Below are 13,509 nucleotides of genomic sequence, written 5' to 3'. Positions count from 1 at the left end.
CCTCTGATAGCGTATCTCAACCTGCCCTCTCTGGCCACAAGGGTTTCACTCTGTCATGTTGTCCTTTCAATCAGCATGTAATTGGATCAGCAGCTGGGAAGTGATAAGCATGATGTATCTCACTGAAAAAACAATGATTATTACAGTATCAGAACCGCATGATCCTCTCAGCCACTCTGATCAAGTCCTTCAGCACATTCCTCAGAGCGGGCCTGACACAAGCTACGCCAAACAACCAACACTCACACATGTCATGTTCACACGGTCATTCATTAAAACAAGACAAACTAACAAACCAAGAAAAAAAACAGGGAGAGAGCATCAGATAAATCCTTCTCTTTCTAATCCTCTCACTTGTGTAATTAAAGATACTCACAGCCTGCTGGCTTATCCTTCAATCTAAAGTATCTAAATGCCATGCAGCTTTTACCTAGGTTTGGTTTAGTGCTCTAGGTTCATCGGTTGGTGTTTTGGCAACAACGCAGATCCAGCTATACCTGCCAACAGATTAACAAAACAATGAGCTAAATCTTTATGAATGGACTAATTGTTGTTAAATTAGGTTAAATGGAAAAAGAAAGAGCAGATTATACATATACTTTATTATAAATAACTTTTTTTTACTGTGCTGGAAAGGAAAACAAACTAGAAACCTGGGGAAACAGATTAACTCAACCTATAAAAGTACTGAGGTTCGTTTTTGTGGATAGTTAAGAAAAAGCACAATGAACACAGTGATACTGGTAATGGCATGCATCCAAGAACCTTTCTGTATTTTCATTTGTAAGTGGATGATCTGGGATTATCCCTCATATAAAGTAATTGAGCTGTCACAAGACAATGATATCAGGTGATTTCTGCGGGATTAAATCTACAGCTATCTTTTGATAATGGATGTGACTGGAGGTAATCAATGAAGCCTTTTCTTATGCAGATGACATGAAACGCATCTTAACTTTAACGGAAGGTTGAGAACAATGTATTTTCTACTTTCTAGATACTTATTAAATTTACTTTTTTTAGGATCAAATTCTGAAGTAAAACTGACTTCTAAAAACAGTCCCTAAATATTAGTTGTTTCTTTCTGGAACACCTAGAATCAACAAAAACATTTGGATTTTCTACTTAATTGAAAAAAACAAACAACTAAAAAAATAATCTGCATATCTTATTGACATCTTACAGGAAAGATTATAGCTATCTAAAATTTAGCTTCTTTGGTTGTTGTATTCAAAATGTAGACTTCCACCATGCATTAAGATATTCACAGTATCCATCTTACTATGGTGTTATAGTGTTTATTAATTTCAACTTTAAAGCAGTTGCTCTAAAATGAATGGCGATTATATACTCCCAGAGGTGATGTCACACTGTGTGCATATTACACAGCTCAGCAATTAAAATGAATTTCATCGAAATAAAAAAACATTTATCAAAAGGCTGAGCAATCTTCTGCATCTTATGTTAGCATTAGGTATGTTCTTTTTTTTTTTTTTTTGCTTTTTTTTTTTTTTGTTATTAGCATGGTTATCATTACCTACTATTTGAGTTTAAAATGGGTTGATTCCAGTCACCAGCAAATCTTTCTGTGATTAAAAAGTTGATGTTCTACCTCCTCTTTTACATTTTATAATAGCATTTATAACTATTAGAAAGAGTAGCATGAGTTTTGCAATGAGTGCAATCAGCCTTTTTAGAACTAGCCACTTGCTAAGTTTAGTTTAGGACACTTCCTTAGCAAGTCTCTACGAGTGGTTACTGAAAAAGTCAACAACAACAACAAAAACAAACAGAAAAAAATCAAAGGAGGAGCAAATATGTAAAATCATCCATATGCTGCACATGGGCATGCAGATAAGCCAAGAGAAAGAGGATGATTTTCATTTCAGCTAAAAACCACAAAGACAGCACAGACATATTGGTTATTCCTTTGAATTTGCTGCCCTCTTGATTATATAGACTTATAAGTGCAATATTCTGATAAACTTTAATTTTAGAGGAGGAAAAGGAAGCTTTGATAAGTATAAATATTGAATTGTATAAATTAGCTTTCAATCTATATTGTACAAAACCATTTTTTGTAATCCTATCCCTCTTTCCTGTATATGTCCTTAAATTATACACACGTAGGAAACTATAAACTATACTACAATGTGGGGCGTTTTTATATGCATATACAACCCATTCTGGAGTAAAATCATGCTTCAATAACTATACAATAACTCCAAAAACCTTTGGAGACACCCCTGGCAAATCCTCATTGTGTTTTTAAGGTTGACATTAGTCAAACTTAATAACAAGCCTTGTTTCACATTGCGGATCAAGAGACAGTTTTATAAAATAAGAATATATATGAGTTTACCTAATTAAATTAGGAAACCTTTAAGATTATGTTGCAGAGGCATTTTAAAGGGAAAAGTTAACAGATGTTAAAGGGTGAAAAAGACTTTCAAAATTTTAGCAACTTATTATGAAAGCTTTCTGTTGCGTTGTTTTTGCTTGTTTTGTTTGTTAAGTTTATTTTCCTTCACTGCTGTTTCCATCATTAAAAAAAACTTCAAAACACTGATGCTGAGAGGGTCTCGCTTTTAAAAAGAAGGTGGGAGCTCAGATCTAATGTGTGACATCATTGCAGACAAAAAGAGTCGCTGGAAGAAGAGAAGGCACCAATCAATAGAAGCGCTCCGGTGCGCAACTCTCCCCCACTTCCAGAGGGCTGACACTCCAGTGCGCGTCTCTCTCCAACTTTCAGCGCAGCTCAATTTTTTGACTCCAACGAGTTTTTAACTCTATTTTAGGATGTGCAGACAAGATTCTTCACACTTTTCTCGATTATGCCAGCGCGCAGCAGTTTCCTCATAGATTTAACATAGTCTGTTATTATTTTTTTCTCCCTCCCTATACACTGACCAAGAAATAAGTCAACTCGCAGCTGGCGAGAATATGAGCGAAAGGCAATCGGAGAACGACATGGGCTGTCTTTGGTCCCCCAAGGAGAAGCAGAGTGGATTAAACACGAATTAATGTGGAATTTATCACAGCTTAAAGGTGGAACGACGACCGGACACAGCGCTTTCTCGCCAGGTAAAGAGTTAATTGTTGAATTTGTTAAACTATCCAGAAAAAAACAAACAAACATCAAGTAGTGATAAAATATGTCTTTGGCCAAAAAAGTTATCTTTACAATGTGTAGTTTGCTCCCTTCTTTCAAAAAATGACAAAAGTTTGCGTGCGTAAATGTTAAAAAAAAGTTTTATCTAATGGTAATGAAAAGTAAAGTGAAAATTAATGGACAAATATGTGAAAATGACCCCGCTTTAGGTTTTGACGTGTTTTGCTGGGTTACATCTGGCTCTGGCACGCACGTCAGCTCCAACACCTGCAAGCCTCTTTAAGTGACTCTATCCATTATGATTACATGGCCGTCAAAGCCTTTGCAAACAGAACCGTCTGACTGTAATGCTGCTGCTGCTGCTGCTGTGCAAATTGTAATCTCTTTTCTTCTCTCTGATACTGCTTGTGATCTTTAGTTCCGCACGTTTCTTTTTTCTTTTCATATCCCTCAAACCTAGTTTCTTATCTCTTATGTCTGCAGTCTTCCTCTGTAAATTGCTTTGATTTTTTTTCTTTTCTTTTTCTTTTTTTTTTTTTTTTGATCCACCTGTTATTAATTTTTACGTCTGTATAATTTTATGAATGAGTTCCGAGTAATGGCCAGACTTCTGTCAGGGGGCCAGTATTGTGAGTTTGCCTGTTAAACTTCAAAGTGAAGAGGTGTTTCCTATCCCAGCTGTATGGAGGGGGGGGATTACAAAGTGTTTGGGAGGCCCCCTAATATGACTACCTGCATGTCAATAGTTCCTTGGAAGCGCACTGACAGAGACCAACTGTTTTCCCACAGGGACTGACTGATCATGGTCGCCGTGGTCCGCTCTCTCATGGTACTGCTGCTCGCTCAGGTGCTGCTGGAAGGTGCTGCGGGACTCATCCCGGAGGTTGGCCGAAGGAAGTTCAGCGAATCTGGGAAGCAGAGCCCGGAGCGGTCGGAGAGCTTCCTCAACGAGTTTGAGCTTCGGCTTCTCAAAATGTTCGGCTTGGGCCGCAGACCGACCCCCAGCAAAAACGCCGTGGTACCCCAGTACATGGTGGACCTTTACCACATGCACTCTGCGAACGGAGACCACAGCACTAAACGGACCAAGAGTATGGGGAAGCACGCAGAGAGGGCCGCCAGCAAGGCCAACACAATTAGAAGCTTTCACCATGAAGGTACGTATTACTGACATACCTCCACCTGTCAGCTCTCTCAGACAGCCCTAACCCATATTTAAACATGACTCAGTGCGTCAAGCTGAGCTTCAGAGCCTGCGCTGTTTTATAGAGGTTTACTCATTTACGCGCAGCTCGCATCTATTATTTGTAACTCTAAAAAAATGTAAAGCGACTCGATTCATAAACAAGAATCTCACGCACAATTGAACTAACTCTCTTTTATGCAGTGATGCAACAGTAAAGCAAACACGCCTCTAGCAGCTGTCACAGGCTTCAGAAACATTAAGGGCCAGCGCTATCCCTGGGGTAATTTGTTTCTTAATAATTGATGGTGTTTGCGCGGGCTGTGAAAACAGTTTTTCCAGACACGCACTGCGGGAGCGGGATAAAGGGCGGTGTGCCTTTAGCGCAGGTAATAGACAGAACCCTGTAACTTAAAAAAACAAAACAAAAAAACAGGCATTATAGTAGCACGAGCTGGGGCACAGTCATGTCAGACTGACTCATTTTTTAAAAAGACTGAAATGATTTGTTTGTAACTGTGGGAAGGAGGGGTTCCTTCCCCTTTCTTTCCAAATCATCCGTCTGTCCCTCTCTCTCTACGATGTGCGCAATTACGCACGTTCCTGTATCACCATAGCTGCTCTCACAGTCTAGAGGACACGTGGTGGTTTGTTTGAGTCAGTTTTTCAGTTTAGCTCCAGATTAAAATAGATGAAAATTATAGAATAGGACATAGACTACACATATTCACTAAAGTTGATTATTTCAACACATCCAGATTAGCCTACTTTAGAACATAGACATTATTTTATATGTCATCACATATTGTATATTTAATATATTTAATTTCAACTAAAGCTTATTGCAGCTTTGTAGCCACTATTCCACTTCCTATGATTCAAGTAGCTGTTTTTACAGCATACATGTTACTAAGTCCATTGGGGCCCTACATAGAGTCCTCATACAGAGTCCTGTGTTTGACTGGAGAAGTTTCCATCAGGGGTGAGTCAGAGGGGTGGTTGAGTGGTTGCTTGGGTGCTCTCCAAAGCCCTAGTGCAATGACACCAAGTGGCTAAACTGACACACTACAAACAACCCTGGCCTGAGCTGCAGGACTGAGTGACTGCTCCCAGCCGGCTTGTGGAAACATCTGCTCTCAGCAAACACACCTTGACACCACTGGCCATTACAAATGTGTTTAGACTGTATTTAAACATGCTCCCAGTGGCTCTTTAGCCTGTGCTTATGGAGCTGCATGGTTCTTAGAGTTCTTGAAATAAGTCAGTGACATTGTACTGAGCGTTTTGTAGTGTAAATATCTGTGAACAGAGATTAATGCAACACAACCGAGCAATCTGAATCTCATATCTGAACACATCATATCTGTCATTTGTTTTTGATTTCTCTTGAATAATCAGGTCTAATGCTATCAGTGAATAGAGGCATTTCCACTTTTTACAAGGGAGGCGGCGGCTAGTTACAGATTTTAGATGAATGACCTGACATTAGCCTTTATCTCTTATTTTGGCATAAAGCTCAAAAAGAAATTAGGAATGCCGATGCACTCATTTCTGTGGTTCAAACCTTTCTGACAAGCCTGAGCATGTTCACAAAGCAGTCTTAGAGAGATTGAAAAACACTGTTGCAGAACAAAACAGAAAAAAACAGTGACAAAGGAGTAGACAGCAAGGAAAGAGGATTTGGAGGCTAAGAGAACAGAGAGAAAATGGGATTTGGGGTGCTGATAAAGGAAAGGAAGAGCAGGTTCGGGACCAAAGAGAGGGAATGAGACACAGGGGGCTTTCCCACATCAAATAAGAAGTGATGAGTCTAATTGAGGTCTTTGTGCCTCTGGAGGGAGGTTTAGGATGAGATGGTGGAATTTCCTAAATGCCTCCTTTGAAAAGCTAATAGTTTTAAGGTTTTAGTTTACTTTGCCACACCAAACAGATTAAAATGATGGCCTATACATCTTCTGTGATCTTCATAAAGTAAGAGTTCAAAGCTGGGCTGCCAAAAAGAAAATTGTAGCTTTTACTGACACTTCTATCATTTACCAAATTCTATGGAAGGGAATAACGATTAAATGCAACACGTGTGTCACCTTTGTATGCCCCAGCATAGTAAGAGTAGAGATAAAAATTATAAAATAAAGAATTATGAAGAATTTGTTTATAAGTTCCTCTCCAGAGCAAAAATAATTATCTAGTAATGTCCTAGAGTAAATTTGCAAGGAACTGGCAGTATTTGTGCGATTATGTCGTCCCCCTTGGCATTTCTTTAATACTTTTTATATTTATTTCAGAATATGAGCTTTAAACAGATTTGATTATAGTTAATGGTTTGACAGAAGGAAATTTTAAACAGATGTCAACTTTTTGTGCAAATAAGCAGTATGAATGCAGGCTTACTAATCTCTCTGATCTTATCAGAAGTTGAGAGCGCACTGCATTTATTCTTTGATATTTAACCTGATGATTTCAAGAGCCTCACCCTAATGATTGTTTTACATCGCAATTATCATTTGCCTGTGATTAAAATTGAAAAAACAATATGTTTTACCTTCTTGACAGTGGCCTCCACCCACCCTGTTCAGTCACTAGGCAGTTCTGCTGAATGTACTGATAAAAAGATAAGATGCTAATCGGTTCATATTTGGAACATTAACAAAGCAACTGTTTCCATGCCAGTCCTTCTTTAACTATGCGTGTTAACTTGTTCGATCAATCTTTTGGTTGCATCATCTTACACTGTGGCTGTCTATGTTGTTTTCTCTAGAATCAATGGAGGCCCTGGCCAGCCTGAAAGGCAAAACAACCCAGCAATTCTACTTCAACCTCACTTCAATCCCTAAAGAAGAGCTGATAACTTCTGCAGAGCTCCGCATTTACAGGGATCAGGTCATTGGAGCTGCACCCCCGAACAGCAGCGCTCTAGCTGGAGGCCTCCATCGTATCAACATTTATGAAATCTTCGGAGTTCCAGTAGGCTCTAACAGCACAGAACCTCTGGTCCGTCTGCTGGATACCCGGCTGGTTCAGGACTCTTTGAGTCGCTGGGAGAGTTTTGATGTGAGTCCTGCTGTTTCTCAATGGACATCAGGGCAAGGCCCCAATCATGGCTTTATGGTGGAGGTGCTTCACCCAGAGCATGAGGAGATGGACTCAGAGCATTCCCAGAGACGAAACAAGCATGTCAGGGTGAGCCGGTCCCTCCATCAGGACCAGGACTCATGGCCACAGGCCCGACCCTTGCTGGTAACGTACGGTCACGACGGCCATGGGGATTCAGTACTCCATACACGGCAAAAAAGGCAAGCACTCCGGAAACAGCGCAGGAAGCATCAGCACAAGGCGAGCTGCAAAAGGCATACCCTGTATGTAGACTTTAGCGACGTGCAATGGAACGAGTGGATAGTGGCACCTGCTGGCTACCATGCCTATTACTGCCAGGGGGAATGCCCCTTTCCATTACCTGACCACCTTAATGCAACAAATCATGCCATTGTGCAGACTCTTGTCAACTCCGTCAACCCAAGCATCCCCAGAGCCTGTTGTGTGCCCACAGAACTCAGTGCCATTTCGCTGCTTTACCTGGACGAATATGAGAAGGTGATTCTGAAAAATTACCAGGATATGGTGGTGGAGGGCTGTGGCTGTCGATGAAAAATGGATTGGGTGAACTTAAAGTGAAAGTGGACACCAGAGAAAGACAAAGTGAATAAACTTTACTATGGACACCCAGTTTCTCAATGAAGACATTTATTTATATGAAAGAAACAGAAAATAGAGATATTGAGTGCGAGTCCTTAAAGTTTATATATAAATATATTTATGTCTACATAAAGTTGGGAAAATAAATGTTTTAATCAAAGGAATATTCCTTAACTGGTTCTAAAAAAGCATTTCTGTTGTACGTAATGAAATGGGTGCAATACCACATGAAGTATAATGCTGAGATGTTTATATTGTATTTATTACTATTATAACCACTCTATTTGTAAATAAATAATGTGTATTTATCATAAAAACATACAATTAGTCCCGTTTTCTAAGATCAGCACCAGCTGTATCTGGGAGGGGGCCTGGAAAGAGCGTGAAGACGTGTGGTTGGTGTAAAGATGGGTTTAAGTGCTGACTACAAAGAATATAACACTGCACTATTTGCAACTAAAGCAATGAAATATTTGGGTAAATGTAATTGGAAACCGAAAGCAAAGATCACTGGTGTAACAAGCTGCAATGTAGAGCCGGGTCACACAACAATTTTCATGCCCACAAATGTAATAGACTCCCAAGGGAGGATTAGAAAAACAGCCAAGTGTGTTTTCATACATTACATGTCACTGCAAAGATTCCTGGGAACAATCTTCCAAGAGCGAGCTCTCATGTTTATTCTTCCCCAAACCAATATTATCAGAGGAGAAAGAGTGGAACTGCAGCGCTTCTGTGCAAGCTTGGATGGGTTTATTTACAACAAGAACTGACACTGAAAAGCTGCACACTTTGGTAGCTGGGGACACCAACTAATCTGTACCAAGAAAAAAACTTTACAATGAATTTAATTTACTAGAATAAACAGATATCTACACCTGACTACGATCATGAAAAAAGGACATTAGGCACCCCTTGGTTTCTTTTTTTTTTTTTGTTCAGGTAAAAATAAACATCTCTACAACAACAAATAGTTAATAGAAAACATTGGAATATTAATTCGTCCATGAATATGTATGCAGCAGATAATCAGACAAATAACACCAAAATCTCTGTCTTTCTTCCTTTAGCATGTTTAAATTCTGAGTTTTTATTTATTTATTTATTCATCAAGCTTTAAGAGAAATATAGTATTACTTCACAAGCGACACAGCTGAAGCATATAATTCACTGAAAGAACAGGAAACTCATGCCTTATATGAAGTATCTTAGAATATAAAGCAGAATCCTAACTTTCTCTTAAAATATTGGATACACACAAAAAAGGTATATACAATCTAAATGAAAGAGAACTGGTCCAAACCCACTCCAAACATCACAGAGGAGATCACCTTGTTTTATCATAACATCAGATCAGATAATAAGAGACAAAAGAGAAACTCAAAAGAGTCTTGCGGGGTTAAGAATAAATGCTCTCGCTGCTGTGTTTGCATTAGAAAGGGTTTTGAGGGATCACAGCACAGCTCAAAATACTTTAAATAGAATGTTTTAATGTGAGTGCACATTGGGACCGTGGAATGTTGGTTTTCAATCTCAGACACATGCATATATGCTTGCATGGAAAACCAGCGTGGTTGTTTTTTCAATCATCTATTCAAGGATTTCCTGCTGGGCTTTTTCTCTTAAAAAACAAATGTGCATCAAACAAAGATACGCTTGTTACTTTCGTGGGAGACAAATTAAAACGTTAGAAAGCAGCTCTGATGCTTCACCTAGGAACAATAAAAACTCTAAAACAGCAGTTAAAGTTGCAAAGTTTATATCAGCTCATGTTTCCCCAAATAAGAAATGCCTATTGAATTTCTGTTTCGTTAAAATCACAGACCTTAATGGATTTTACCTGGATTTGTTGAGAGAGACACACAAAATAGTGCATGGCCATAAAGCCATAGGAAAATGATAGATGATTTTCAAATTGTTATACAACTAAAGATTTAAAAGGCGTGCTCTGTGTTAACATTCACAGCTCCTAAGCCATTATTTTGAAGAACCATGTTCTAATCAAAACATCTCTTAGACAGGTATGGGAATGAAAACATTAAAATACAGTATTTTCTCAATATCAAGTTCGGTCATACTGAAAGGAGAGCACACAAAATTAGATTTCAAGTCTAGTTAGAACTAAATTTGAGCTGGGCTTAAATTAAACAATTCAAACCTACCCTTAAACTACAACAGGCTTCATCTTTAGGGCGGTTTTCCTTGTGGAAGATGAAACTCTGCCCATACACAGTTCAGAAAGTTGATCTTATAGCATCTTCCTGCATTCAGTTTTACCTATCTCCTCATCGGTTCAGACCATATTTTCTAACCCAGCTGAAGACAAGACTGCCTGCCACCATATTGCTGCCACCACTACGTTTTATTAAGCAGGTTTTGTCTTTTGGGTGATTTGCAGTGTCATTCTGTTGCATATACCATATTACATGTGGGGCAAAAAGTCTCATCTGACTAAAGGACCACATTCATTATATTTTCTTGTGTCCCTCACACTGAATATAGCAACATGGGTTTCCTATCGGCTTTCTTTCATAGTTTTAATTTTATTAATGTTTGCAACAAACTTTCAACAAATTCTCCCTCCTGAGGCGTGGATCCCTGCAGCTCATCCGTCGTTAACAGTGGCCTTCAAGCAGCTTCTCTGATTAATGCTTTCCTGGTCTAGCTTGACGGTTTAGGTAAACAGCAATGTCCTGGTAATGAATATTATTAAAGTTTTAGGATATTGTTTAACCCAACCCCTTTAGATTTGATGTGCACATGGGCCTCTTAGTCCATTTATGTTCCTTTAAAAAACTCGGCTACAGCTGTAATTTAGAGATTGAATCACACATGAGTGGAATAGATTAATAAATAAATCATTTCTGGAGGAATTTGGTTTCACTGTATTTTTTACGTGTTTTAGACTAAATAAAACTGATTAAACATGTATGTTATCTTTCAGAGTTATATTTTTTTTATTAAAATGGTGAAAAGCATACATCCTTTCCATTCGCTTTTGATATGCGTTTTTATTTACCCTTTTAAGTCCTGAAATAATCCATTAAAACTGACAGCTGTAACAGGAGAAAATGTGAAAAAGTTTAATAGTGTGAATACTTTTGCAAGGCACTTCATCTAACAATGTAACAGCATAAAGTTATCGTCTTAACAAAAAAAAAGAACCCTTCCACGTCTCAGCTACAGCTTTTTGCACTTGTTTTTGTTTTTTTCCTCCATCTTCATCCCCTCTTAGTACCATCTGGTGTCAATTTTTTCTTTGTAGATCCCACCATACCACAACACTACACATGAGCTACACATACATCCCCCGGTAGCAGCCCTATTTTAATGGACTTTAGGAGGAAGTCACTTTGCTGGCACACTTAGCGAAAAATCAACACTGAAAATCTAAACTCCACAACAGTTCCTGCCACAAATTCCAGCAGTAATGTCAAGAGTGGGATGTGGGGGAATTTTTGGAGTAAAAAAAAAGTGTTAGATTTAGTGGCTTTATAGTTCAAGTCCATAAAGCTTTCATTGGGTTGGGTGGAAATACTGCTCCCAGAGTGGGCGACACATGGGCAGCACTCCCAAAACTCCGCTTCTGCACCCCATCCCTGCTGAACTGGGTTCCAGTTGTACTAAAAGCCGACCACTGTTTCACCACCTACAGCGTTTTTCCGTTTTAGAGTCCTGTTAGTATCAAACACCTCCTGTGGGACCACTTCTAAAATTTTCACTAAGGAGGGGGTAAGGGTCAGGGGTCAAAGTAATAAGGACCAATTATCTCCGCCCATTCTGACTGACTTCCAGGCTCATCACGTCATCATGGTCTAGTGGCTTCAAGTGTGGTCAGCCACTGGATGGAACGGGGAATGTGTTTGTTTTGTACAATCCATTTATTTTATCCCACTTTGGAACAAGTCTTACTTTAGCACCATTTCACCAGAAAAGATGATTCATGATTGATATAAAAACACAGCAGTTAGTTTGTGTATTTAGCAAGGTTCTCTACACCTGCTGCACAGACGTGGACGAAAGCACTTTTAGAAAACCAATTTTTTTTTCCTTCCTTCTCTGTGGACACCTGGCAAATCATTTAAAGGTGTCCTTCACTGTCTTTGTTTACATACAAACACACAACACGGCAGCCACACAACTGATGTACATAACACTAGGAGCTGGGGCCCACAAGCATAGCAGGGCTTGTTCTTTTTGTTTGATGTGCTGAAAACTTCACTAAAACTGTTGGCACTAACAAACAATCTGGATCTTAAGGGTTATAAAATCAGATTTCCAGATTTCTGGCTGGCTCAGAATTGGAAAATATGTGACTGTGCTGTGGACAGACTTTGATGAGGCAGAGGGCTTGAGAGATCTCAGTGGGCTCTATGCCAACGCAGAAGATGAAAATTAGGAGAAATATAGAGAAAGCTGCCACTTTAGAGTCTTTTCTATGTTTGGATCTTTTCTTCTTTATGTGCAGAACACACTAATTTTAGAGGTGGTGTACATGGTGTTTCTGTATTCCAAGAACAGCCAATAAGATGACGTCTGGCATAGCTAAGGCTGTGGCATCTGTGCAGCAGCTCTGAACACATCAAACAAGCGGGCGTCCACAGTTTCTGGAGCAAAGCAAAGTTGGAAATTGCTTTTCCAGAATGACTGCATGGTTGATATTGCTTTTGCTTTCATACAATTGTGGCTTTTCTTTTCTTTTTTTTTGTGTTTCTACGAGCATGTGGGAACTAAACCTTATCTCTAAGATTTGTGCAAAAATGGATAACTTGAACATTATGAATATAAGTAATTAGACATTGTAAACAAATATGCTATGGTTTATTCAGTTATAAGAAATAATTTTGCAGAGGGAAGTGACTTTAAAGGAATTTACGATACTTAGACCAAAGCGTTTTGTATCGTTTCATTTGTAATCTTTTGACTTTAAGGACTCACTCCACAGACTATATAGAACGATTTCCATATGGCCAACATGTGGACAAACAGGCTTGAGGATGGATTTGCCTCAAGACATTGACCCTAGATCAATGTTGTGTTTTTGCCTCTCATGGTTACAGTTAGGTTTGGACTAAAGGGTACACGCGACAGTTGCTGGAACCTTGCCGTAGGGCGTCTCCTACGCATCGTGCTTGAAAGAGTTTTTGTGGTCACACAAGAAACCTCCATCTTTGTAAGAGGAAGTGAAGAGATCAGTCAAAGGGAGCAGCATGACATCCCCCAGCAGGCCTTATAAATAAATGTCAATCTCAGAGATTGTAAATCTCATGCATCACCACACTTACAACATCAAAACAGTGTTTGCATTCAAAGCTGCCAATGAAAGCAGAGCTGTAAATGTAAATGTCATGTTAGATTGAAGAATAGTAGACTAAAATTAAAATCCAAGTTACATTAAAATCAGTATAACAAGGCTTACATAAGAAATACCTTTTATTACCTGGACTCAAGAAACAAAAGTTCTTAAAAGCTATACAGCAGGGGTTACTTCCATGCAAATTTTAGATTCATGCCTGGATCT

At 39.0% G+C, this 13,509-nt stretch overlaps 1 protein-coding gene across 1 annotated transcript; it reads left to right on the top strand.

Moving 5' to 3' along the window:
- Nucleotides 1–2,657: 2,657 nt before the first annotated feature.
- Nucleotides 2,658–10,861, top strand: bmp2b (bone morphogenetic protein 2b). The gene is made up of 3 exons (XM_038286093.1): nucleotides 2,658–3,084; nucleotides 3,902–4,269; nucleotides 7,054–10,861. Exons 2-3 carry the CDS (start codon nucleotides 3,915–3,917, stop codon nucleotides 7,938–7,940), a joined length of 1,242 nt encoding a protein of 413 aa, XP_038142021.1. The 5' UTR covers nucleotides 2,658–3,084; nucleotides 3,902–3,914; the 3' UTR covers nucleotides 7,941–10,861.
- The last annotated feature ends 2,648 nt before the right edge of the window (nucleotides 10,862–13,509 follow it).

This window comes from Cyprinodon tularosa, unplaced genomic scaffold (assembly GCF_016077235.1).
Source record: "Cyprinodon tularosa strain WSP-4 unplaced genomic scaffold, ASM1607723v1 ctg22, whole genome shotgun sequence".
Lineage (NCBI taxonomy): Eukaryota > Metazoa > Chordata > Actinopteri > Cyprinodontiformes > Cyprinodontidae > Cyprinodon > Cyprinodon tularosa.
This window is presented reverse-complemented; position numbering and strand designations above follow the sequence as displayed.

What these genes read in the sequence shown, in the direction of transcription:
- bmp2b (XM_038286093.1), top strand. Translation starts at nt 3,915, where the DNA reads ATGGTCGCCGTGGTCCGCTCTCTCATGGTACTGCTGCTCGCTCAGGTG. An exon ending in TAGAAGCTTTCACCATGAAG is followed by an intron (nt 4,270 to 7,053) that starts GTACGTATTACT and finishes TGTTTTCTCTAG; the next exon opens with AATCAATGGAGGCCCTGGCC.